This window comes from Pseudonaja textilis, chromosome 2 (genome assembly GCF_049901715.1).
Source record: "Pseudonaja textilis isolate UNSWEBS1 chromosome 2, rPseTex1.2, whole genome shotgun sequence".
In the NCBI taxonomy this organism is placed as follows: Eukaryota; Metazoa; Chordata; class Lepidosauria; order Squamata; family Elapidae; genus Pseudonaja; species Pseudonaja textilis.
In genome coordinates this window covers 115,673,632-115,698,767 of record NC_141991.1, presented here as the reverse complement: position 1 = coordinate 115,698,767, position 25,136 = coordinate 115,673,632, and the positions used below count along the sequence as shown (strand labels likewise).

Genomic DNA, 25,136 nt, shown 5'->3' with positions numbered 1-25,136 from the left:
AAACTCGATTTCATTGAAGACCACATCTGGGTTGTGTTTGACCTTGAGGGTGTGGCCCAGGGGCGTAAGCAGCAAAAATGGGCTCCTGAGCTCCATTTTCTGCTACGACAGCCTCCTACAACACTCAACCAGTGAAAACGGAGCACAGGAGGGCCGCATGTGGCCACTGCAAGCTGTTTTCAGCTACAAAGGCTTCCTGCAACCCTCTGCCCCCTCCTGAGCTCCATTTTTGGCTGCAACAGCCTCCTGCAATACTCAGCTAGCAAAAACGGAGCTTGGGAGTGCTGCGCGCAGCCACTGTAAGCTCCATTTTCGGCTACAATGGCCTCTTGCAACCCTCTGCCAGCAAAAAGGGAGCTTGATAGGGCTGCACAATTTCATTTTTATTGGCAGAAGCACCATGGGCCACACCTTTGCTGTTTCCAGGGCAGTCCCGCAGGCCAGATCTAGCCACCCGACAGGCCAGATCCGGTCCACGGGCCTTGAGTTTGACACCTCTGGGCTAGGTTCTGGAGAGAAGAGAATATTTGTTAGCATAGAGTAAGAGATAAATTTATAATTGCATTTATAACTGCTATAAACAAAATTGGAAGCTACTTCTTTGTATCTTTCTTTTTTCCCTATTTTTCTTTTGTTTTTTGTTCCCTTTCTTGCACTTAGTTTTCTCATTGATTTCTTTCATTTTTTTTTCTTATTTTTAATTTGCATTAATTTTTATCCTTTTTTTAAAAAAAAAAGATAAAAATTATACAAAAAACAACCCCTTGAGTAATGTGAATAGGAAAGAAATCCAGTTGCTTCTGAAGGCTCCTATGCTACTTTGAGCACTGAAGATTCTGATTTCGATCGAAGCCAAAGGATCTGAAACTAAGCTGTGCAAAAGTCATATTCCACCCTAATACCAATCTGTATTTGCTCCATTCCAAGAAAACCATTTCTTCAGATAGTTCAGTATCACAGATGGAGGGGAAAGCAGGAGCAAAGGTAAAGGTAAAGGTTCCCCTCACACATACATGATAGTCGTTTCTGGCTCGGGGGGGGGGGGCAGTGCTCATCTCCATTACAAAGCCGAAGACCCAGTGCTGTTCGAAGACGTCTCCTTGGTCATGTGGCCAGCATGACTAAATGCCGAAGGTGCATGGAACGCTGTTACCTTCCAACCAAAGTGGTCCCTATTTTTCTACTGGCATTTGTACATGCTTTCGAACTGCTAGGTTGGCAGAAGCTGGGACAAGTAATGGGAACTCATTCCATTACACGGGGCTAAGGATTCGAACTGCTGAATTGCCGACCTTTCTGATCGACAAGTTCAGCGGCTTAGCCACTGAGCCACCGCATCCCTCTAGCCAAACAATTCCACCTCTACCCAAAAAATCCTGGCAGATTCCAGCTACCCCTTCAAAAGACTGCACTGGAATAAGGTAGGTAATTTTTACACTTTCAAAAGTTGCTGAACTACAATTCTTAGCAAGTGTTGGCTATGCTAACTAAAGCTGCTGAGAGTTATAGCAGAGCAAATACCCGAAATGCCACAGATTTTATAGCCCTTTATCAAAGGCTTTTTCCTTTCATGAATTCTTAACACTACAAGCAATATTTTCAAGTCCACTCTCTTAGTTACTAAAGGTATCTTTGAAATTGTGTATTTTTTCACAACTTTGCTTTTCTACAAATTACTATTAATTTTATTGTGTAACAGAACCACGCTCACTCATTCAAACATGTTCCCTAAATGATCAGTCTAGACAAAAACCTCCAGAGTATTTGTCAGTTTACTGATTAATGAAAATCACGATTACAATCACACTTTATGATATATTCACCAGCTGCAAGAAAGTGGAAAAAGAGTTATTAGATGCTAGACAGAATCTTCTGATTCTATCAGATAACTTTAAATGAGATAGATTGGTATCTTCTACAACTTCCCTCTGATTATAGACCGTTATATGAGAAAGATACAATCATTACATAGTGTCTACAATTCTTCAATATCCCAGTCAAGCAGGACTTGATGGTTTGGGTCAGTCTTTTCCTTGCGCTTCCAAGAATACAAATGATATGCATTTACATTAGAAGATTAGTAGATTCTGAAATCTGGGCATCAGTAATCAGCTTGCCCAAGGTGACAAGAAACATCAATTGCACATAGCACTCACTTGTTCTAGAAATAATATATTATGTGAATTTGTATCACAAAGGTGGCTCCAAGTCCAATCTTAGTCTTATTAAGACAGATAAAATAGATTAAAGATATGAAAGATCACATGAGTACACAGTTGCTTTAGTCCAAGGAATCTGATCTTAGGGCAGCAGTACAATATTCTCAGACCTATTCCAGTCCATGGAAAAATATTATGACTACTTTTGACAGCTTGTTTTTAGTTCCCAATGAAAGAAAGAAAAAGTCAGAATCTTAGAAAACTGTGACACTACACTGCTTCAGTGGAGCTATTTTGTGCAATGTTGCTGCTCTTTTATTATAATTATTAATATTCTGATTCTTCACACAGTCAGCCAGATGTTCAGAACTGGATTTGGCATTTTCATCCATCTATCTAGTCCTATCCAAGGACCTGAGATAAGCAAATGTTGTTTGATAGTGTTAAAAATATCATCATAGGATGTAAGCTGTTCTACATCAAGCTGCCTTTTGCAATTGATTGATGGTGATTTTGTCAATGGTGTTCAAGTGGTGCTCCAGAAGTCTTGGGACTGTCCCCAAGGGGCATATTTCTATTGGTCCCATCTTTGCTTTCTTTTGACGCAATTGCTTTATTTGCAGATCTTTGTATTTCATTATTTTCTCCAATTCTTTCTCTTATACTGTCTTCAGATACTGTAATGTCCACTACCCAACCATTTTTGGTTTTTTTATGTCAATAAGAAAGGTGTTATGCACTTGTTTGAATTCTAAAGTTGCAGACCACTTTTAGCTTCTTCATTTTCTAGCATTTTGTTGCTAATTCTTGCTTGTAGGCAAATGGTATTTCTTGCAACTATTCCAACATGACATTATTGCTACTTCGTGAGAGTGTTGTTTGCAGTCACCCTGTAAAATCTTCCTGCAGCAGCTAATTAGTGGTTCACTGTTTTTTCAACTTCTTTGAACAGGAGATCATTTGCTGTTAGTTGCTGTCTTCTCAATTCTGGCTTTGTATGGATTTGTTCTTAAGACCTGGTCTTGTGCAGTCAGAACTGGCCTTTCTGCCTTGTTCTTCAACCTTCCTGCTCTTAGCCACTGCCAGGCCTTATTATTTGCTTAGCCTGCATTTTTTTAAACAAATTGTCCATGTATTACTTTAACCTTGCCTTCCATGTCTATTTTCTAATCTTCTTTTGGACTTCCTTGTAGGCCTGTGTGACTTCTCCAGAATTCAGTAAGCTTTCATAGTATACCAGCTTCAGTACATCTTTGTCATTATTCTTCAGATAGTCTTCCAATGCTCCTTTTTTTCCCTAAAATGTTTAGTAAAATTGCAACTTTCCACAAATACCTACAGTATTTTCCTTGATAAGTAGAGTCTGTGAACCGCTGCATGGATGAAGGGCCTGATTCATTGTTATTTTTCTGGTCTTCCTATCCAGCTCTTTTAGCTCTTCTTGAGTCTAGTTTACTATTCCAGCTGTACGTCTAATATCTGGAATTGCCTTGTTGGTATTCTTTGCACTGAGTTTGGACCTTAAGATCTTTATCACTCTCATGAAATATTCACTTGTAACTTTTTATTTGACTTCAGTATTGTTGTCAGACTGAAGGATGCCCAGATATTTATAGTGATAATCTTCATTCTTGATGTTATTTCCATAGAGCATCTTGATTTCTTCAGTTTTCTCTATTTTTCCCCTGTTGATGTTCAGTATTAATTTTTTTAGATATATTGTATGGTCTTTCAAATACCTTATAACAATAAGTGTACTTCCCCTTATCACCAGCAACTAATTCTTAAATCCCATGATTTATTTAATCATATTATTTTGTTAGAAAAAAACTAAGAACTATTTCTCATATATATTTAAATACGACAGAACTACCAAAACAATTTACTAGAGTAAACATCAAATCAATATCTTTCTTAAAGGTCAGCAACTCCGTTAAAATAAAGATGAAACATACAGTATTAATAGTATAAGCCATTCCTCAACCTGGTGCCTTGTAGTTCATTTGGGATTTTCAGATTCATAACAAATATGGAAAGCTAGTATTTGCAATGCTATTTTATAAGTATACTAAAAGCTTTCCTCTAATAATACATCAAAGGCTTAAAATATTGGGGGAGGGGGAGGGGACTCAGTATAAATATCACACTATACTAACAGTAATTCTTCTAATTTTAGTCCTGAGATTGTGAATACAATTGAGAAGCAAATTCAAGGTTGAGCTCAACTAAAATTGAGAAAAATATCAATAAATATCCTGTTTCATCATCCTAGAATAATAGACCCTATATAACACTATGGTCGGAACTCAAGTGATTGTAATAAATACTAAAAGTTAAACATACTAAAGTTGAAATAAATCTGCCTGCAAAAACCCCAGCTTTATTGGACATGTCAACCAAACATCAAAAAAACTGATAGATCCAGATAATGATCTAGATGCCTGTGGATTACAGAGTCTCAATCATAGTTAAGAACTGGACCTAGAAGTAATAATAAACTCATGTGCAATTTGTTATCCACCAAGACATCCTTCACCACATCACAGGTTATAAATCATCAGATTTAATCTTCAGTGCTTGAGCAATTCCAAGGGAACACATTTAACCCTTTAGCTTCTTTGTACTATAAAGGATGAAAGCATCTAACTTAGATCTGCTATTGATTTTATGTTGGTAGTCATCTTGCATTCTTAAATTGTAGAGATTTAAGGCCTAATAAGTAGCATTATGAAGCCCTCAAGCCCTGGGTATCATTAAATAACCTTGATAATTAATCCTGTTTCTGAAATATTTTATGCACGCTAGTTTTGTCCCCACAATTATTTCCCTCATGTCTCTTTCTAACTGCTTGCCAACCCATAGCAGCCAAGAGCCTTAAATGCAAGCAAATTAATTTACGTTTATGAATCTTCAGGATATTCATTTATACATCCCAGGGGTTTACACATAGTTGCATCACCAAGAGGTAATGACAACATAATGTAGAAGAGACATGCCAGGAGTTCTGATTATTAATTTTATGTTCACAGGAGGTCTGGAACCAACAGAGTGAAATTGCTACTATTTAGCACACCTAAGTCCAGGAAAAAAAATGTAGCTCAGCTGTACTGAACTACTGTATACTGTAGCTTCTATTGCAAACGATGGCATCATATCAGTAATGTCATCCCATGTAATCACATGGGAGTTTTACATTTATTTTTTATTTATTTATCCAGTTATATGGCTGCCCAACTCAAATTCTGTGACTTCAGATGACTAAACCAACACTAAACTTGTCTCAAGGAAGAGCTGATTACTGCACAGATCCACCCATACATATATATCCTCCCTGGAGTATTAACCAACCAAGGAAGGCTGGTTGAGAGCCAGTTTGGTATACAGTAGTGCTTAAGGCACCAGGCTAGAAAACAGGAGACCATGAGTTCAAGTCCCATTTTAGCCATGAAAGCCATCTAACTAATCTTGAGCCAATCACTCTATCAACCTAACTCATCTTACAGTGTTATTGTTGGGGCAGGAAGAGAAATAGGAAGAAAAAGTTGTGTTGGATATGTTTGCCACATTGAATTATTTGTAAAAAATAATATGGAGGGATATTTTAAAAAAAATGGATGTAAGACACAAATAGCCTATCTCCAAGGTTTAGAACCCTGTATACATACTTCCTTACAATTAACAGGATCAAACTCATTCCATTTAATACCACAAGTTCATGCCTCAGTCAACTCCATAAGATTTGCCTGATCAGACTCCAACTCAGAGAGAATTGTTGCTTCTGCTATATTGCCAAATAGATCCAGACTTGGGACGGGGGGGATGACCCTATACATAGAAGGATTCAAGCCCTGAAAAAGAATACCAGCATTCTATCAAAATGTAAAAGTAGACAACCTCATCTATTTAACATAGAGTATAGCCACAGATAATATATATTTTTCAATAAAGCTATATCCCAGATATACATACCCTGCAAGATGTGTCTAGACTGAGTGTTTAGATGCCTCATTAAACTGGTCACTTCTTGTAAGTATTTAATGCTGCACTCAAGGGCAGCATTAAATACTTACAAGAAGCAGTCCAGGCACTTTTACTGTCCCACACTGAAACCAGCTGTCTAGGTGATTTATGACATTTAAATATTTCAGCACCTCTGTCTTACATAACTTCCTCATGGCTACAATACTTACAGTTGAGTACCTTCTATCTTGTCATCAAATCCAGTCCTCCATCATCATCTCTAGCACTTTGCTGAGTGAAAGTCAATTTGTTGTTTATTTAATTAGTAATGGGAATCACTCAGCTCATAAATGTAAGAATTTCCAGAGCTAGATGATCTGGAGTTTTGGAGCTCCAAAGATTACCTCAACAATAGATGGCTACATGGAGGTGAAATCTATTACTTGTTGACACACCTGACTGCACTGTGAATTCTGTTTTTGTCTTAGTGAGTATTTATCCAATAGACCCATCATTAATTTATACGTCTAATACAATAGAAGATTCCGTACATAAATCAAACAGAAAAAAAAACTGTGATCCACCCAGAGACAATGGGGGGAGGATATCCAATACAAACAAACCATTTTACAGCATTCAGTACTGACTAGCATCTCATTTTGTGTGAGCTCTTGACTTCATCTCAGTCCTCCTTGGTGGCAGAGCGCTATTCACACAACATTCTGAACTACCTTGAAATATCATCCTCTATAAATACCTCCTTTGATTTGGAAAACTTAACACAGGGAAAAAGTCATATTTCACCAGGCAGAAGCCTCTGATCCCCTAAAAAGATCCTCCTGATGTGGCAACTAGGTAGCCAAGGCAACATATGGAGTTTCTATTTGACTTGCAGTTCGGGTGACAAGTTGCCATTTTTAGGCTTTCAGTTATTATACTATATTATTTAAGGTACAATCTTAAATCAAGAAAGCTATCCACCTAATCACAGAGGGAAACGCTTGTTAACCTCAAAAGTGTTAACTCCACAAATCACAATACCACATTGTTGTAAGAGCATATTCTGATAAAGCCCAAGTTAGTCAAAGATATATAAATTCATATATTCCATTCTAGGGTGTCTTTTTCATTAGGAAAATATCTCAGTGAATATAAAGTAATTACATTTTGTTATACTCTAATCAATCTTGCAGGAGAAATCATTCTCCCCCCAAACCTGTGCTACAGATATCCCTTTAAAGTTTGGAAATACTGTGTGCACATCTGAATTTGCAACTACTTTTTGTCATTAAAGCCTGATAGATTATGCATTTTTTAAACAGAAGTCCTGTTTTATCTCCTGGCTGTCAATTCAAAGACTGTAGGGAGGTTGTGGAAGAGAACTTGGCAAAGTAAATGTATATACTTTAACCATTTCTGTAAATAAAAGAATAGATTCCAGAGGGATTTTTCACCCTTTGCACTTCCTATCATGTTGAAATTTACATTACTCTGCCTTCTATAGGGCTGAAAAATATTTTCAAACTCTGAAATATTCCCCCCAGTGGCTTTTTATGCTCCAGCACTGTTAGGAATGTAAGTCACCTAACAGTTGAGTTGGAAATATATAAACCAGGATAGACATTTTAATACTGTCTCTTTAAGGGAATGCTAAAATGGTAATTGGGTGCGGTTCCTCAAATGGCCATAAGATGGAGCCAGAAACCTGGTTTACCAGGGAGTGTTGCCATTCTTGCATTTCCCTATTGACTGTTGCTGATCATCGTTATTCTTGGATTTGATGTGAGTCTTTTATTGAACTGTTTTTGATACTGGATTTTGTTATTGGATTATCCCTGGACTGAAAATTGACAGCTATAACCGTGTATGACTTGGACTGCTTGTTGGACTTTGTTTAACCGTTTACTGGAAGTAAAAACCTACATTTTACTATACAGTGTATCTGTGTGCTGGTTGTGTGTTATTCCTCATCACTCTCACTACGTCTCCCTGTGTGCACTTATTCTCCTAACATGGAATTACCTCAACAAGCACCAAGCAAGATTACCTGCCAACCTTGTATAAGAACAAAATAGAAATATTTAACCTTGCACCAGTACTTCTACAGGCCGTACCAGAACCCATCATAAGGTGAACACTTTATTTATTTATATTTTTACTGGTCTGATTGGATGCTGCTTCACAAGTATCCTTGTGAAGAAATATCTGACAGTCTAATCCAGCTGTGGGCCCGATGCATAATGCACTGGCCACGCCCACGCCTGGTTTAGTGAAGGGGGAAAAGTCCCTATATGTGATGTGACACCGCCATGATGCCACAAGTTTGACACCTGTGGTCTAAACCTAAGAATTTAATATGTTTGTTCAATTCATCCTTGCCATTTCTCAGTTTGTTTTTCTTTTTAGTCTACCCTGAGCAACATATTTTAGATTTTGAGATGAGGCAGGGATCCAATCTATGATTTCCTTTCATTGTTGGCTTTAGGGTAAAATGCTTTTCTAGATTTTGTGATACACAATGATAGATTTCTGCATCACCATGGGGACAAAATGCTAGATACCTACAGATGGATTTCCTCACATCCCCCACAGTTGAAAGGAATGTATTAAAAAAAAAACCATAGCCAAAGATGGAGAAGACATAGGGAATGGCCTTGAAGGACACGAGAAAGAGCCACCACCAAGGCAAAGGTAGTCAACCAAGAAATTGACTCGAGTAAAGTTCTCACTCAAGTCCCTCCTTAGTTCACATGAAGATAAAGAGGTGGATAACCTTAGCATGGTCAAAGGCTGCAAAGTGGCTAAGCAGAATTTTGTGGGAGATTGACTTATAAACTGATAATTTAGTTCTTTCATATATTACTGATAAAGGAGAATTTTGTAGCTCTGGATTGATATAGACTCCTTGATGCTCTCTGAGCTTGGCTGTTTTCTTACAGATGTTTCATTACCCAAAGTAGGTAACATTACCAATACTAGTAAGGAATGGGGTTTGCTCTCAATTTCTATTCTAATGGCTTCCCTGTCAGTGTTGGTGGGAATGGTCTTAGAAGTTATTTGGTTTGATGGTTTGCTGTTAGCTTAACTAGGGTATTGCTTATTTCTTGATTGTTGATCTGATGTTAAACTTGGTATCAATCTATGCTCTACTGGGTGTTGATTGTTGGTGGGAAAATGTTTTGGTCTTTTTTATCCTATTTTGGCTTGCTTGTTGTCTCTTTTACATAGTATGTCAATATTGTTTATGTCTGTGAATCAATTGATGGCTGATTTGTTGGATTGCCATGAAAAGTTTACAGTGTAAAGACCGCAACAGCTACCACATAAGACAAACAGGCAAAAGACTAGCAGAATGCATCCATGAACACCAACTAGCAGTCAGAAGATATGATAAAAGCTCCTTAATTTTATAACAGTTGGACAGACTTAACCATAAACAACAGTTGGACAGACTTAACCATAGTTTCAACTGGGAAACCATGACCATCCTAGACAAGTCAAGTCCAAAAAACGCTAGAGAATTCCTGGAAGCCTTGACAAATTACCTTGAGAGTAATTGCATACGGTTTCATTCTGATGTCACATGCAAGTACATAAGGATTGGATTGTGTTTACTCATTTACATCTCCATGTTGTGACAAATATTTGCAGACTGCTATGGACTATTAGAATTCCAAGAGCGCTCAAAGAAAGTAGACATAAACATATTGCAACTTTTAGAAATATAAAATAAACTTATTAAACTTATGGTTAGTATTCTGTCTTTGCTCTCCTCGCTAGCCATGATTCATTGCATTTATACACAGTGTTCATCCCTACAGGCCAGAACATAACATGTCTCTGAAGAAAGAAAGCATACCAGTCCCAATTTGTGTCTTTTTCATATATTAAAATGTGAGACAGGAAAAAGGCAATCTTTTTTCCTCTGGCAGAGAGAAAAGTAAACAATCCATAGCAGGGGGGAAAGTTCCCTCAATAGTTTTCACACTGTATATTGACAAAAAAAAATCTGATGTGAATACCAATATGCTAAAGATGTTAGGGAAGAAGATGGGTTTTGGTTTATTTGTTTCATTTTTGGAAAATAAATGCTCTTCAATTCCTGCAAACCCAAAGAAGTTGATTGAACTGCCTTCTGAATCACAATTTGCAGTTCAATCAACTTTTAATTTATTTTCATCATTCTATGTGAAGGGATAACCACTCCCTTAAATCAATTTAAACTGCCTAAAAGAGATTCCTCATTTTAAAAAAACAACAACCAAGGCTTCTTATGTGCCTCATGAAATACTGAGTACTGAAGCAATTATTTTAAAAGATGGTTTCTGGGTTTAGAGCTACCACTACTGCATGTAATTGGTTCTTGTAGTCAATGTTCACCTTAGCAAACAAACAAGTCAATACGTTTGTATCTCTATAATGTCCAGCAAATAGAGAATGAAAATATTGTGGAATATTAGAATTCTATTTGAAAGATTTACATAAAGTGGCACAGGACTATACAATGGAATCTAACTTATACCATCTTTTGTGACACAAAAGGTTGTGTATTATCTAACTTGTACTATCTTTTGTGATATAAAGACAATCCATTCCACAAACATTGGGTACTCATATGTGTTTACTGGACAACTTTAGATTTATTTTAAAAACTGTTTCTTTTCTTTTTTTGCACTTTCAAATGTATATTCTTCAAATTTGTAACTCAAGTTTTATCAACATTCCATAAACACTAAATATCTGTAGATAGTTAATAGGCATTTTAAAAACGGTTTCAATTTATTTTTCTGTGTTTACAGCAAGACTCCAAATAATAATTTCCATCCTTATTTTTGTCTCCCTTGCTTTTTTATCTAATGGAGTGGTCCCAACGCAGGTTCCAAAGCAGACCTACAAAGTAATAATGTATCCCAGCTTTCAACAGCTTGAATTCCAGGAAAGAATCTAAGGACATCCATTCTGCCTTCCACCTTTATGCCAATTGGGGCTACTATGCCCTTCCCAGCTTGCCAAAGAGCTGTTTAATGGACAGGTAAAAGCAACGGAGTGGGCAAGAAAGTGCTAGGGGCAGTGAACGCAAGCCTGTTTTTACTGATTAGGGTTACAATTAGGGATAATTCTCCCTAAATCTCTCAACAACAGGGAAACTATTATCTTAATAAGAATTACTAAGGAAGAGGACTTCGACCGTGCTTAGCAGTGGATAGTTAGCATACTACTTTACTATTCCACCAGCTGGTAAGTAACCCCCAACCAGGCCAAGTGAAGGAAGTCATAGAGGAAATAAACAAGGAACTCACTGAATTCATAGAGAGCTTACATGAATATCAAAGAATCAGAATTCATCATTCCAAATAGGATAACCATCTTCCAAAGCAAAGAGCATCCTAAACAGTTAATAGGACATGCAAGTATTAGGATCCAAGGTAGAAATTTAGCGGATGAAAAATACCAAAGAAAGAAGCTGCCCTACCTCTATCCATTTTCTTTTTTTTGGGTGACATACGCACATGTAGGATGTGCGTATGCACATACATATACTTATGCACACTACTATTGTATTAACTTGATGGTATATGACAGGATGCTTGCCTGAATGTAAAGCTGTTCTACCTATCCGGATGGACAGTTCATTTTCATACTCCTGATGATCCGTGGCCTGTTGTTCGTATTTCTCCTTAATCACTCTTGAATCATAATTTAAAGCCAGCGATGTTTGAGGAGACACATTGATACCCTGAAAGACAGAAAACAAATCAAAACGCACATTTTATTTTGTTTCTTTTTTTTAATGCAATGCAGACCAATTGTATGCTATATTCTTCCAGAAGAATCAATCTGACATATGTGTCTATATTCAAGCACAGTGAACCTTAATACATTTTTATATCTGATGTTTCAACTAGCTTTGCTGTTGTCAAAATTATATACTACTTTGTTTAACGTACTATGGGCATACAGGGAACAGGTGCTGTCAGAGAAATGTGCCTTGTAATCTCAGGTACAAGAGTCACATGAATATAATATCTTTACACAATAGACACTAGTCTGAATATGGCATCTAACAGCTGAGGAGATACTGAATTCACAACATATAATATTGGTTATATTCATTCATCTTCATTGCCTAATTTAAAAACAAATATTTGCCACTTTATATTGATTCTTCCTTAAAACATTCCAATGGGATATGGGATTTGAGTGCCCTGGAGCAAAAAACAGCAAGTCTGTTTATCCTGGGGATAAGAAGATAATAGGGGAAAAATATAGCCATATTTGGCTTTTGGTAAGGCTCTAATATAAGACAATTCTTCAGAAGAGACAATCAGGGAAAAAAATGCTAATAGATTGTCTCTGGAAATGGGTCAAGTGGGTCTTTTTGCTAGACATACTTAAACAGATACGGGATAATCACCTCCCACATGGACATCATGGCGGATTCCTATCAGTGATGGGATTCAATTTTTTTTACTACCGGTTCTGTGGGCGTGGCTTGGTGGGTGTGACAGGGGAAGGATACTGTAAAGTCTCCAGTGAGAGGTGGCATTTGCCGGTTCTCTGAACTACTCAAAATTTCCACTACCGGTTCTCCAGAACAGGTCAGAATCTGCTGAATACCACCTCTGACTCCTATACTGGGCCAGACTAGATGATCTCCAAGGTTTCTTCCAATGGTTAATTCTATATAATGCTGAGACTTCTTTCTTCAGTCCACTGTTTAGAAGAAAATTAGAAGGTGCTGCCCAAAGTTAAGTAAACAATTACATAGTAAGGGCCTTTCTCCACTTACAACTAACAATTATACCAACATGCCATAGCAAGATTGTTTTTTCTGCCATGATCCCAGGGTGTTGCCTTGGTTTTGTTCCCATCTTATATGTGAAATTAAATTGTCTACAGTTGTATTGGTTTAAGTAAGAGTCCTTTCCTCTTTTTTTTTTAAATATGTATTTTTATTATTATTGTTTTCAATATACATCCATATTGTGTGTGAACAGAGATGGTTCTAAGTATCATTCATATTAATCCAATTCATCATAATAATATTAGTATATCACATTTGTTGAATTTAAGTAATACTCATTATACTGTTTAAACATACATAAGCAAAAAAATGCCTAACTCCTTATCTTTATCTCTATCTTCATCTATTGTCCAAGGAAGGTGTAAAATCTGTTAGGGTTTATCCCCCATTTTCCTGCAGATAAATCAATAGATTCGCAGAACAGAGGTAAGAGAAGCACCATAAGAATCAGCAATGGAGACAGTCAAATTCATACAAACTCAAAATGTGATTGGAGCATGCTGTAACTCAAAAATAGGGAAATATATTATTAATAGCTATGTAATGTCTTAAGAAACAAAAGTAGGCTTTGCAACAGTGAGGTCCTATACTCGGAACTTCACTGTTGGGAAATATTTTAAGGAAATAATTCTCTTTTAAAATAATGCAGTTTAGTTATCTATCTACAAAAAAGAATGTATCCAAGAAAAGTTATAATCTGGAAGGATATACATAGCATTTCAAATAAAACCAATAATCTAACTTACCTGCAGACTATCTCACCAAGTAGCATGCTGAGTTTAACTCATATGGAAAGTTATTTACCAAGAAATGATTCTGAGGCATCTTGGTCTCCTGAGCAGAAAATGCCCCTGAAAAATCCTAAGGGAGTTCAAAATCACAAATGCATGGGCATCTGAGATCAGTGAAACTACCATCTTTGTAGAAACCAACTAATGGTTTCCCCAATGTTATAACAGCCTGTATATTTCTGGTGTCATTTGTCTAGTCAGCTTAATGAACATGTACTTGAATGATAAAGGATTGCTTTTTATATAAAAGAACTTAAGTTCTATAAAAAGTAAGGCTTTGTCTATTCATATTCCCGGGTTAAAGACCATCTGAATAACAGAGCGTATCGCTCAGTCATTATGATATCTGTATCTTATTTATTCACTATCTGGCTCTAGCTTCCATTCTACCATTTGATTTTTGAACAGAAATGGCTTGAATAATCACAATACTATAATGATAAACGCTAAGTGTTTCATGTCATAATTATAAATGATTAGTAAAGGACAAGTAGATATGAAATATAATGTCCAATGAACTTTAACATCATATATGTGTAATTGGAGACATCTGTCTGCAGTTCTGTTATGGAATAATGGATGCCATCTGACTTGGAACATAGCCATTTTCTCATCCCCTTCTTAGCTAATTTCACAGTTCGTGCAATACCCAAATCATGAAAAATCATTCACTGGAAAAATTTTAAATACATTGTTAAGTGATGATATTTTGGCCCCATAAAATAGATGTGCTGGGACAAACCCAGCAAAAAGATCAGTACAGTGTAAGGAAGATATAGGAGGAGTTACTTTTTGGAATTTGACTTCTTTTGTTCTTTTCTTTTTGTTTCATTCATTCACTCAGTCAGTCATTGCTAGATAAGAAATTAACTTGACTTTCACAGATTTTTTTTTAGTGTGCTCTACTTCTGCTCATATTCTATGTGTTCTAGGCATTCACATGACTTCATGTGTTATTCTGAAATTTCTTTTAAAAGAAAAGTATGTATTTCATATGAAAATCTACAAGGTACATTCACTTATACTCTTGAGAAGTTTGAAAGTGTAAATACATTTTTGTTTTACGTTTTAATGATATTTATGTCCAAAGCAATAAGGAATTGCTTATAAAGTGATGGAATAGAAATGTGTGTTCCTTACACCATTATTCAGGGGCTTGTCACCAATTTACAATAATATGAACTTGAGAACTCAAGGGACTGTGAAAAATGGATCTGTGTCTGCAACTGCCATAGAGGAGCTACTGGTTCCTTACATATTTGATATAGACAACTAAAACGACAAGGAGAGAACTAAATTTGATGCCCTTCCCTCAACATTAAATGTGTATATGGAAGGATATTTGGTGTTCTCCCATCACATCAGGTTCAGTTCCCCACAAGAATGGAATAGCAACTTGCCTCAAACAGGAGAATCCAAGACTTCAGTTGTAAGAGACAATCACAAAGACCACTTAACCACACACAGCAGCTACTTCAGAAATAAAATTTTTCTACATGAAAATAGCTGAATTTCTGATTCTGTCAGGAACAAAAAACTCTGAAATATATACTCTGCTCCATGTTTGAACAACCCCAAAGTGCCAGTTTTTCATTTGGTTGATCAGAATTATCAGAAACAGACATGAGAAATTGGGCATTTTGGAAGCAGTGGTTCTGAAGAGCAAACCAGAAAGCCAGTTTGGTATAGTGGTTAAGGTGCTGGTCTAGAAACTAGGAGACTCTGAGTTCTAGTCCTGTCTTACACATGAAAGTCAGCTGGGTAACTCTGGGTTAGTCACTCTCTTTCAACCCAACTCACCTCACAGGGTTGTTGTTGTGGGCAAAATAAGAGCAGGAAAGTGTACTATGTGTACAGGATCCAATCTGGGTTGGTTACCAGGACCAGAGGTTTAACATTCTGAGCTTTCAGACTCGTGCTGGAGCCCGTTCTCAGGGAACTTATCTCTAGCAGAGTGTATGCTTTGGATTATTCTGTGGATGGTGTTTATTGTATATAGTGCCTGGTTGTATGTGGGTTTTTGATTGTGATTGGGGTGTTGATGGCCAGCTATTAAGTGGTTGGCTGTTGATTCCTTGTGCTGCCCAAGCCCTTGCCTCCTAAGTACTTGATAAAGCTGGTGGTAAACCAGTACTCCTGTTGACTGACGAGGGGCCTCCAAGGATAAAACACCCAGACATAAACTGAGCAATGTGGTACGCTATGCAATGCAATAAGACATGCGCAGATCTGTACATTGGTGAAACAAAACCACCACTTCACATCATCTATCTCCTGTCTACAACACAGTCACTTCAGCAGTCCCAAGAAGGTTCCACATCCATTTGCACTCTGATTCAGGTGACTTTGAGCATACAAATAAACCCCCCAGTGGCTTCAACAACTCTCAGTGAGCCAACGACCAAACTTCAGAATGCTAACAACCAGATGACTGCTAAAAAAAAAAAAAAATCTTTCCATTCCCCATGATTCAACCAGAACTGAAGAAGCTTCTTGGATAAGAAGCAAAGCATTTTCAAGAAAAAAAAAATCAAGGAAATCCAATTTCCTTTAGAAAAGCACCTTTGCGGACATGAGCAATCCAGAAATCAAAATGATGGATCATCAAACAAATCAACCCAGAGTTCTCACGGATAGCACAAAGGACTAGGCTCAAATTGGATACGTGTTATGAGGAATCAGATATCTGGAAAAGGCTCTTAAGGCTGTGAAAGATGGAAAGAAAGAGAAGAGGATGAGAAGCCCCAAGGAGGATGGACTTATGGTAGCAATGAGTACACTACTGGGAGATCTGAAAGAACAGATTAGATCATGATGGAGGATATCTATTGATGTTGTTATTTGGAGTTGAAAATTATTTGATGGTATATAATCAATGACAATTTAATAATAACTTAAATACAGTGTAACATTAAGAATGTGTGTTTGTCTTGTGTGCACGTACAGATGCATAAATAAATTTCTTTCCAGGTCTGTTTTCCATCAAAGTACCATAGTTTGCCTTTAAATTTACTTGGTTCCAAAAACAGCTTGCAGTATAGCATTGGCGGGTGGGAGCAATTTCTACAATTTGGGAAAACAAACTTAAGAGACCTGTAGGCCAGACAAGGAATAATGAATGGAAATTGAACAAGGAGAGATTTAAACTAGAAATAAGGAGAAACTTTCTGACAGGGAGAACAATCAACCAATGGAACAGCTTGCCCTCGGAAGTTGTGGGAACGTCATCACTTGAGACTTTCTAGAAGAGATTGGACTGCCATTTGTCAGAAATGGTGTAGGATCTCCTGCTTAGGCGGGGGGTTGGACTAGATGACCTACAAGGTCCCTTCCAACTCTAATTATCTGTAAGATCTGTAAGACCACCTAAGATACAGTATGTGGAACTAGTTACATTAGTCCTCTGTATCCTAGCTGATCTTAACAAAGTCCTTCCAAGTGTCCAGAAGAATACACAGGCCATTTACTCCTAAGATCAGTAATTTCCAAGTTGAAAATGCATTGCGAATATTGCTCCCTGTTGGATTTGTCTATAGCAGCTGCATGTTGAGCTTCAGATACTCATCTGGAGATCATTTACAACAAAAGCTCTGAATTACCAAACCTCTGTTTCCCCATGAAAGGCAGAGGTGAGAGGAAAATAACAAAAAGGAAAGAGGTGGGTTCAGTTTGCAGAACAGAACTCTAAAATATACAACTGCAGTTTGTTCTACAATATCCAAAACTCACAAGCATTACTTGGTAAGTTTATTTCTCAAGTGCATAAATACGTAGCATTAATGAAAGCAGAACTAATACACAGACCAAATGTCTGAGAAATAATAGCTGGCCACAAATGAGCAAATGAGTACCCGTCTATGTCTGTGAAATTAACTATGGATTATGATAGTTACTCAAGAGCTTTTTAGTGCTGTTTAAAATGTTGCCTGTTCCTATCAGATTCCACTTTTTATTAATAATAAATGGCTCCAAAATAGAGCCATAAAATGAATCTTCAGCTATTCAGCAATGAAGAAGCAAAATTACAGCCATATTTTCTAACACAAATTTTTAAAATGCTAAATCTTTGGGGGTTTATTCTCCTCTGTTTTATGTGTGTGTGTGTGTGTGTGTGTGTGTGTGTGTGTGTGTGTGTGTGTGTGTGTGTGTGATGGAACTATTGGAGAAGAAAATTCTCCACCATTAAAACTGGGCTGTAAAAATGATGAAGCTAAAATCCCAAAAGTTAGAGGATGAAAATTACTCAGATCAAGGTAGAATGTTCTAATCTGCAACCTAATGAATAACCACCAACTACAGCTGCATTTCCATCATGTTTCAGGCCTGGTCTGAAATAGATACTGCCCTGATCACCTTGGGAGGTTAAAGGCAACAAAATCTGATGTTCCTGATTTTTCTAGTTCTTATAATGATTTCCATTATCTGTGTTATCCTTGCAGATAATTTTTCTGGTTTGGATATAAGGAGTATTGAAAGGCAGCATCTCTCATCCAGATGATTCATTCAAGGGTTTCAGATATTGTACAAACCCTTGGTAGTTATGCCTCAGAGTCTCAATCTGAGGGGTAGACCAAGAAATAGATGCCACATAGGCTAAAACTACTTTTACTGTTAGAAATATGGGCATTCATAGATAGGCAGGCAACAGTAACAGAATCTGACTCCCTCCCCTTGTTTGGGCTTTAGCAATATTTGTCTACTCATTGCCTTTGTAACAATTCTCCCCTCTCTGTCAAGGTCATCCTGTTTACCCTCTACAATTTGACAAAGTTTCCTATCTGCAGTTCCAGACAAAACTGTCCCTGACATACTCTATTTCTTCTTTAAAGGAAATTTAAAGATTACTAGGTAGTAGATGTCAGCATCCAGTGCTGGACTAGAAAAACTTATCTAATAAACTGTGACTTAGTCCTAGAATGTCAAAGGTGCACTTAATAATGGAACAGAAATTGAAGGGATACAACTTTTTTCTAAATTTGTAAAGCCACGGGATTAGACAGATGAAGAGAGTGTCCTAATCAAACCCACACACATAAGGAAAAAGTAAAACTCAAATAAATACAGGGTGTACCAAAAAATAAAGTCCCAGAGGCCAACACATGATCTAAAGGAGACCATCATATCAGAATTTGCAAACATCAGAGAGAATGTTACTGTGCTTAGCAATGTCCAAAGGTCTTGCATCAAACAAATAAGGAAAAGTAGAGAAGAAAATGGCAACCAGTTTAAACATGCAATGCAATCTATGCAATAAATTTCCTATGGGGCCTGATTTTTTATACACCCAGCACGTATAATAAAGCTAAGAAGCCTACAATAAAATCACACTCTAATATTTTCAGTGTGCTCCTAGCTATAGGGAGGAATCAATTCAGACTAGCTTAAGGATTGGATTAAATGTAAAAGCATCTAGAGGCAAGCTGAGAGGGATGGGAGCCTTGGGATTGAAAAAACTGTCACCCCACAATTATTATGTTTTTAACAAATATAATAGTTAATATGCCCCAGATTCGAGTGGGAAGGAAACAATACATTTTACTGTGTAACAGGAGGAGTTCCATGTTGACAGACATGGGATAATGTATTGGCATCAAGGCTAAAGGTATTTTATTTTGTTTTTCCTTTGGGTGTGCCCAAATCAGTCTCAGTGTCATACAAAAAGAGGAGCTTAGTACCTATTTAAAACATCCGGATATAGGCACACCTGCTTTTTAAGTGAAAATATATAAAAGGACAGAAGTGTTAAATAATACAAAGGGCTTGTTGGAGTTGCATTTGTACACCATGGACTTTAGATACCAACTACATCAAGGGAGAGATGGAAGAGGAATCTGCAGCTGAAAGGAGGAGAAAACAGGATTCAAAGAAAAGTGCAGCTGAGGAGACTGGCTGGTAAAAAAGATGGCAGCTTTTGGAGGTCAGATCAGATTGACAAAGGTGCTGAAATGTAAGAAGCTTGGGAAAGAATTATGTTTCCCTCTTTCCATTTGTATCCCTAGGATAAAAGCAAGTCCAAAGTGAAAGTACTGAAAAAAGTTCCTTGGATCAGATAGGATGCGAAAGATATAAGGTGGGTAAAATATATTCTGTTTGGAATCTATGCTGTATATATGTGTATGGCATATGAAGAAATGCGTCGAACAGGAGATAGATAGATACATAGATACAAAGATAAATACATAGATACACACACACAGCAATCACCATAACATAAAGGAGAACAGAGTCTTTATGCATGCAAAGTTCCTGTCCATTTTCCCACCTTCCAACATACTACATGAGGACATTTATCAATATTCAGACCATCTGCTATGTAGGAAAAAAACTTAAATGTAAAAAAATAGTACCATGCAAGTGTCGCTGTATGGCATACAAAGAAATGCAGCAAAAATGACCACAAGAAAGAATCTTAACGCAGCTAGCATTCCTATGCCTTATTGGGGAACTGTTCTTCCTACATTTGCTTTGAACCTAAGAATAGCATTGACAAAACAAACAAAAGACAATTTAATCTAGATTAGATTGATCAATATAGTGAAGCGGATATGATCCATTTTGTCCTAGGGCAGAACAGGTACTCAATGTTATCCTCCTCTTTTCTTCCTACCGGAGGTAACAACTAATTATATACTCATCCTGGCTTCCATCTACTATATCTTTTGGTAGCAAAATTCCATATAAAAGAGGTACTATTTTCTTTCAGCTGCGCTAATTCTTCAACTCTTTCATTCTGTTCAATGAAGGTGGAATCAGTGGTGGGAAGAGGGAGGAAAGATAGGAAATTTATAGCTGCATTGGCATGAGAGATGGATTCCAAGACTGCTTTCAGAAGCCTACCCTTTAATAGCTCTGCCAACTCTGGATAACTGATCCAACAATTAAGCTATGGAATGTTCTGTTAGTATCCATTTTATAAACTACCCAACATCAGATTACATTTTTTTTTGCATTTCTCAGACTGCTTAACCATTTAATATCAATTAATGTATTTCTTGGTTACATGTTATTGCCTTCTGTGTTTCTGTTGCTCCTGAAAGTTGCATACCAAAAGGAATGTAAGTACAGTAAATAATAAATATATGCTCAGTAGATGAAAACATGTAATTAGTTTTTATCTTCCAGTTCAGTTTCAAATCTTTTCCCTGCTATTGCATTGTGGCCCTTTAATTACTGATTCAGAACAACCTTCTCACCATTTACACACATATATATCTTCATGCCAGTCTTCCCACCATGAACATGTTCTATGACTCTAGCTATAGAAGCAATCACTGTTGGATTCATAGTTCATGGCAGAAGACAAGCCCTCTTAAGATTGTTTTCCCATGTTTTCCACAAGCAAGCACAGGCTTCCAGAATGAAAATTCTTACCTTGTCAGTTCAGGTGAAGATCAATGAAAAGTAATTTATTCCCCGTTCCTCTGAAATAGTCAGGCTTTCTAAAATGCTCCCCTCTCCCCCCACCTCCATTTATTGCCAGTATCTCAAATGCAATGGAAAAATAAAACATAACATCTCAAATGCAATGGAAAAATAAAACATAACAGTTTTCCTATCACTTCTATCAGCTTTCCATTTCCAACTCACAAGTATAAAAGTAATTCAAACGAGACAGGGACTGTCTTCATGCTTAGAGATAAGAAGCATGATGGAGCATGCTTTCTAATTATAAATCAGCTGCACTATGATCTATATACCATTTTATGTCTTTTTAATAAAATGAAGAGGCAGTCCATGGAATTTAGCTCAGCTGCTCAATTCAGACTTAGCTGCTGTCTACTCTCATACAAAAAAAAAGGAAGTTAAAAAATTATATGCCTCAGAAATTGCTTACTGGAACTGAACAGCAATCAAGTGGGAAGAAAGCATAAAAGACTTCTCAATTATTGCAAGTTACAGTACCTGGACTCCGAAGAGAGACCTACACAGCTGTCCAAACCACTTAATTTTCAAATGATATTAGCTCCAGCTTCACTTCCTATAATGCAAATTATTACAGTAAGACAGGAACACCATGAAGTCAGTGCGAGTGATCATGGCATTACTCCATTACTCCTCACACATGCATTTTTATTCCTTATGTCTGCTACTCTTTTCCATTCACTTTCTGTCCTTTTCAATATATTTCAATATATTTATCTGCCTTTGCTCATACCTATTAAATGAAGGAACTGTGGCCAGAAGCATTTGACAAATCTACTTTTTCTTCCAAATGCCAATGGTTCTCAATGAACCCCTGAAGAATGAGATGACAGGAAGGAAGAATTAAAAATGAAAGATTGCTCTTTAAACTAAAAGAAACTAAGACTGCAATTCTAGAGAAAGTATCTTATTTAGGAGAGCAAAAGTTCTGCAATGGCTTTGACCACCAGCGTCTTTCTCAACTTGTTTGATGATCTCAATAGTTATTGAGTGCAACTAATCCATTTCCTTCTCTATGGATCTCTCTATGATCATCCAGTTTTTATATACACGTGAAAAAGCCATGTAGCTCAACAGTGTCCCCTAGAGTTTCTTTGGGGTGGTGATGAAAAGGGGCGTTGGTACTTACCTGATAAGCTCATTCTCGGTGAGCTGGCGAGCATCCAGAAAGTGGGGAAGTGCTTAGTCTATGCTTGGATAGGCTGGGCTTATCTGAATAGGACGCTGCTACTCCTCCCTGACTCCTCCCTAGCGTCCCCCAATTTTGGCGAAGACGAGGTGATGCAACCCCCATCCTCTATATTGGTCTGTTTGTGTTTTTTTTTAAACTTATATCCAGATTAGTCGTTAGCCGGAACAGGACCCCACCAGATGGATATTGGGTGGGGCTGGATGCTTGTCACAGCTCACGGAGAATGGGCATATCAGGTAAGTACCAACACCCCTATTGAGCTGCTCTAAGCATCCAGAGAGTGGGACATACCAAAGCTTGGCTTGTCCTACGGAAGGGTCTCTGTCTGGGTTGGAGCTCCCCCACTGTCTGAGTGGACTCATTGTAACACCCTCCTACCAAAGGAGGCTTCAGCAGAAGCAAATACATCCATCCATACATTTTGTAATGCCTAATGAAAGGCGATGGGGAGACCCATGTTGCCGCTCTACATATTTCTGCAATAGGAGCTTGTGTGGCCCCGGCCACTGAAGTTGCCGCACTCCTTGTTGAATGGGCCGTTATGCCCCTAGGCACAGGCAGTGATTGAGTCTCGTATGCCTTGGCTATTGTGGCCTTCAGCCACCTGCCTATAGTCGAAGGAGAAACTTTCTGCCCCGGGAGGTTGGCTGAAAGGATACGAAAGGAGCTTCAGTCTTTCTGAAAGAAGCCGTTCTATGTAAGTAAGTATGGACAGCTCTGCGGACATCCAGTCGGTGCCATTGATGCTCTAGGCCCTGAGAAGGTCTGGGGCAAAAGTTAGGGAGAACTAGTTCTTGTGACCTGTGGAAGGCAGAATTGATTTTAGGTATGAACGTTGGGTCTGGTCGAAGCACCACTCTGTCAGCATGGAATATACAGAGGTCCTTTCGGGTAGATAGGGCTCTGATTTCTGATATATGATGTGCTGATGTTATAGCCACAAGAAAAACAACCTTGTACGTGAGAAAATGGAGGCTAATGGTTTTCAGAGGTTCAAACGGACCCTTCGTGAGTGGTATGAATACCTTGTTAAGGTCCCAGGTCGGATAACGATGCACCACTGGCGGATATAAATTTGTAGCGCTCCTAAGAAAACTCTTTATCCGTGGGTGATGGGAGATGGATGGTACAGAGATGGAAGTCCCCTGTGGATGGGAGATGGAAGTCCCCTGTGGATACCCGAACAAAGCCGAATGCCATACATGTAAGTACCTGCGAAAACTTAAGAAAACAAATATATATATGGCATTCAGCTTCGTTCGGGTATTTTCCCACGTCATTACAGTTGTGCTTTTAAAGTTGTAGCAACGTTTCGGCAGAATCTCATCTGCCATCATCAGACTTCTGTATTGTATTCGTCTGTGAGTCAGACTTTTACAGTTGTTTCAGTTTTAAATTTGGGGCTAGCCTACTGCTGTGCCAGAATGTTTTTTTCTTTGTACTGATTGGTTGGGAGTCTTGGTCTGTGTTTATTGATCTTGGAGTTTTCTGTGCTCTGCTTGATTGGTGTTTCTAATATCTTCTGTCTGTTTTGTGGCTTTTTTTGTGTCTTGATTGGCTGGCAACATTGTATTCCTGCATTGGAGGCTTTTAGTGCAGCTTGGCTCCAAGTAAATGGGCGGCTATCATTTGTTAGGAAGCTAGGTTTCATCTGGGTGCCTGGCTGGGGTGTGTTTGAGCTGGAGGTATCAGGGGGGATCTATTGTGCCCAGGTGTTTGCCTGGCTAGTGGTGTGGAGATTTTTTTGTTTGTGAGTGCAGGCTTCCAAATGATCGACAGTCTGGTGGAATCATATCTTCTATTCATGCTTTCAGGTCTTTTTCCAAACTCTATGGTTTCTCTGATAATTCTTTGGCTGGGGTTTTCTATAGTGGCTAGGGTTTTGGTGCCATTGAAGTTGATGCTATGACCTGTGGCTTTCATGTGTTGGACTAGTGAGGAAGTGTGTTCCAGCTTTTTTACTGCATTTTTGTGTTCATCCAGGCGGGCACTTATACTTCTATTGGTCTGTCCAATGTATGTGGCTGGGCATGGTGCACAGGGGACTTCGTATATGCCTTGGTTTTCTAGGTCAATTTTATCTTTGGGGTTTCTAAGAATGGCTGCTATTTTTCTGTCTGTTTTGAAGGCAGTCTTGATGTGATGCCTGTGTAGTATCCTACTGATTTTGTCTGTAGTACCTCTTATGTAGGGCAGGACAGCTGTTCCATAGGTCTGTTCATCTTCTAGGTCTCCATTATGTCTCAGTGTGTTTTTGTGGATCAAGCCGGTGATTTTGCTTTTGTGGAAGCTGTTGGCTATCAGTACTTTAGTCAGGGTGCATAGTTCAGTCTTTATGTGTGTCTTGTCTGCCAGGCATTTGGTTCTAGCAATTAGTGTTTTGGCCACGGAGTTTATCTGTGCTGGGTGGTGGTAGGATTGGGCGTTGAGGTAGCGGTTGGTGTGTGTTTTCTTCTGGTATATGGTGTGTCCTAGTGTGCCATCTGTTTTTTTGTAGATTAGTACGTCTAGGAATGGTAGTTGTTTGTTTGTTTCCGTTTCCATGGTGAACTTGATTTTGGGGTGTGTGCTGTTTAGGTGTGTTAGGAAATTGTTTAGGTTTTCTTTTCCATGGGGCCAAATCACAAATGTGTCATCAATGTATCTTAACCATAGTTTGGGTTTGGGGGTGGCATTAGCCAGAGCTCTGGATTTGAATTCTTCCATGAACAGGTTTGCAATGACAGGTGACAGTGGTGACCCCATAGGGGCTCCTTCAATTTGCTTGTATCTTTGTCCTTTGTATATGAAATATGTGTTGGTTAAGC

General features: G+C 38.0%; 1 protein-coding gene across 5 annotated transcripts in view; it reads right to left on the bottom strand.

Moving 5' to 3' along the window:
- Positions 1 to 25,136, bottom strand: part of SLC39A11 (solute carrier family 39 member 11) — a 327,162-nt gene that overhangs the window by 214,809 nt on the left and 87,217 nt on the right. For 3 of the 5 annotated variants that reach the window (XM_087925014.1, XM_026701720.2, XM_087925017.1), the window contains one exon: positions 11,712 to 11,856. In XM_087925014.1, coding sequence (XP_087781140.1) covers positions 11,712 to 11,856 — 145 coding nt within the window. The remainder of the gene's footprint in view (positions 1 to 11,711; positions 11,857 to 25,136) is intronic. The other 2 variants (XM_087925016.1, XM_026701721.2) reach the window with 1 other exon arrangement.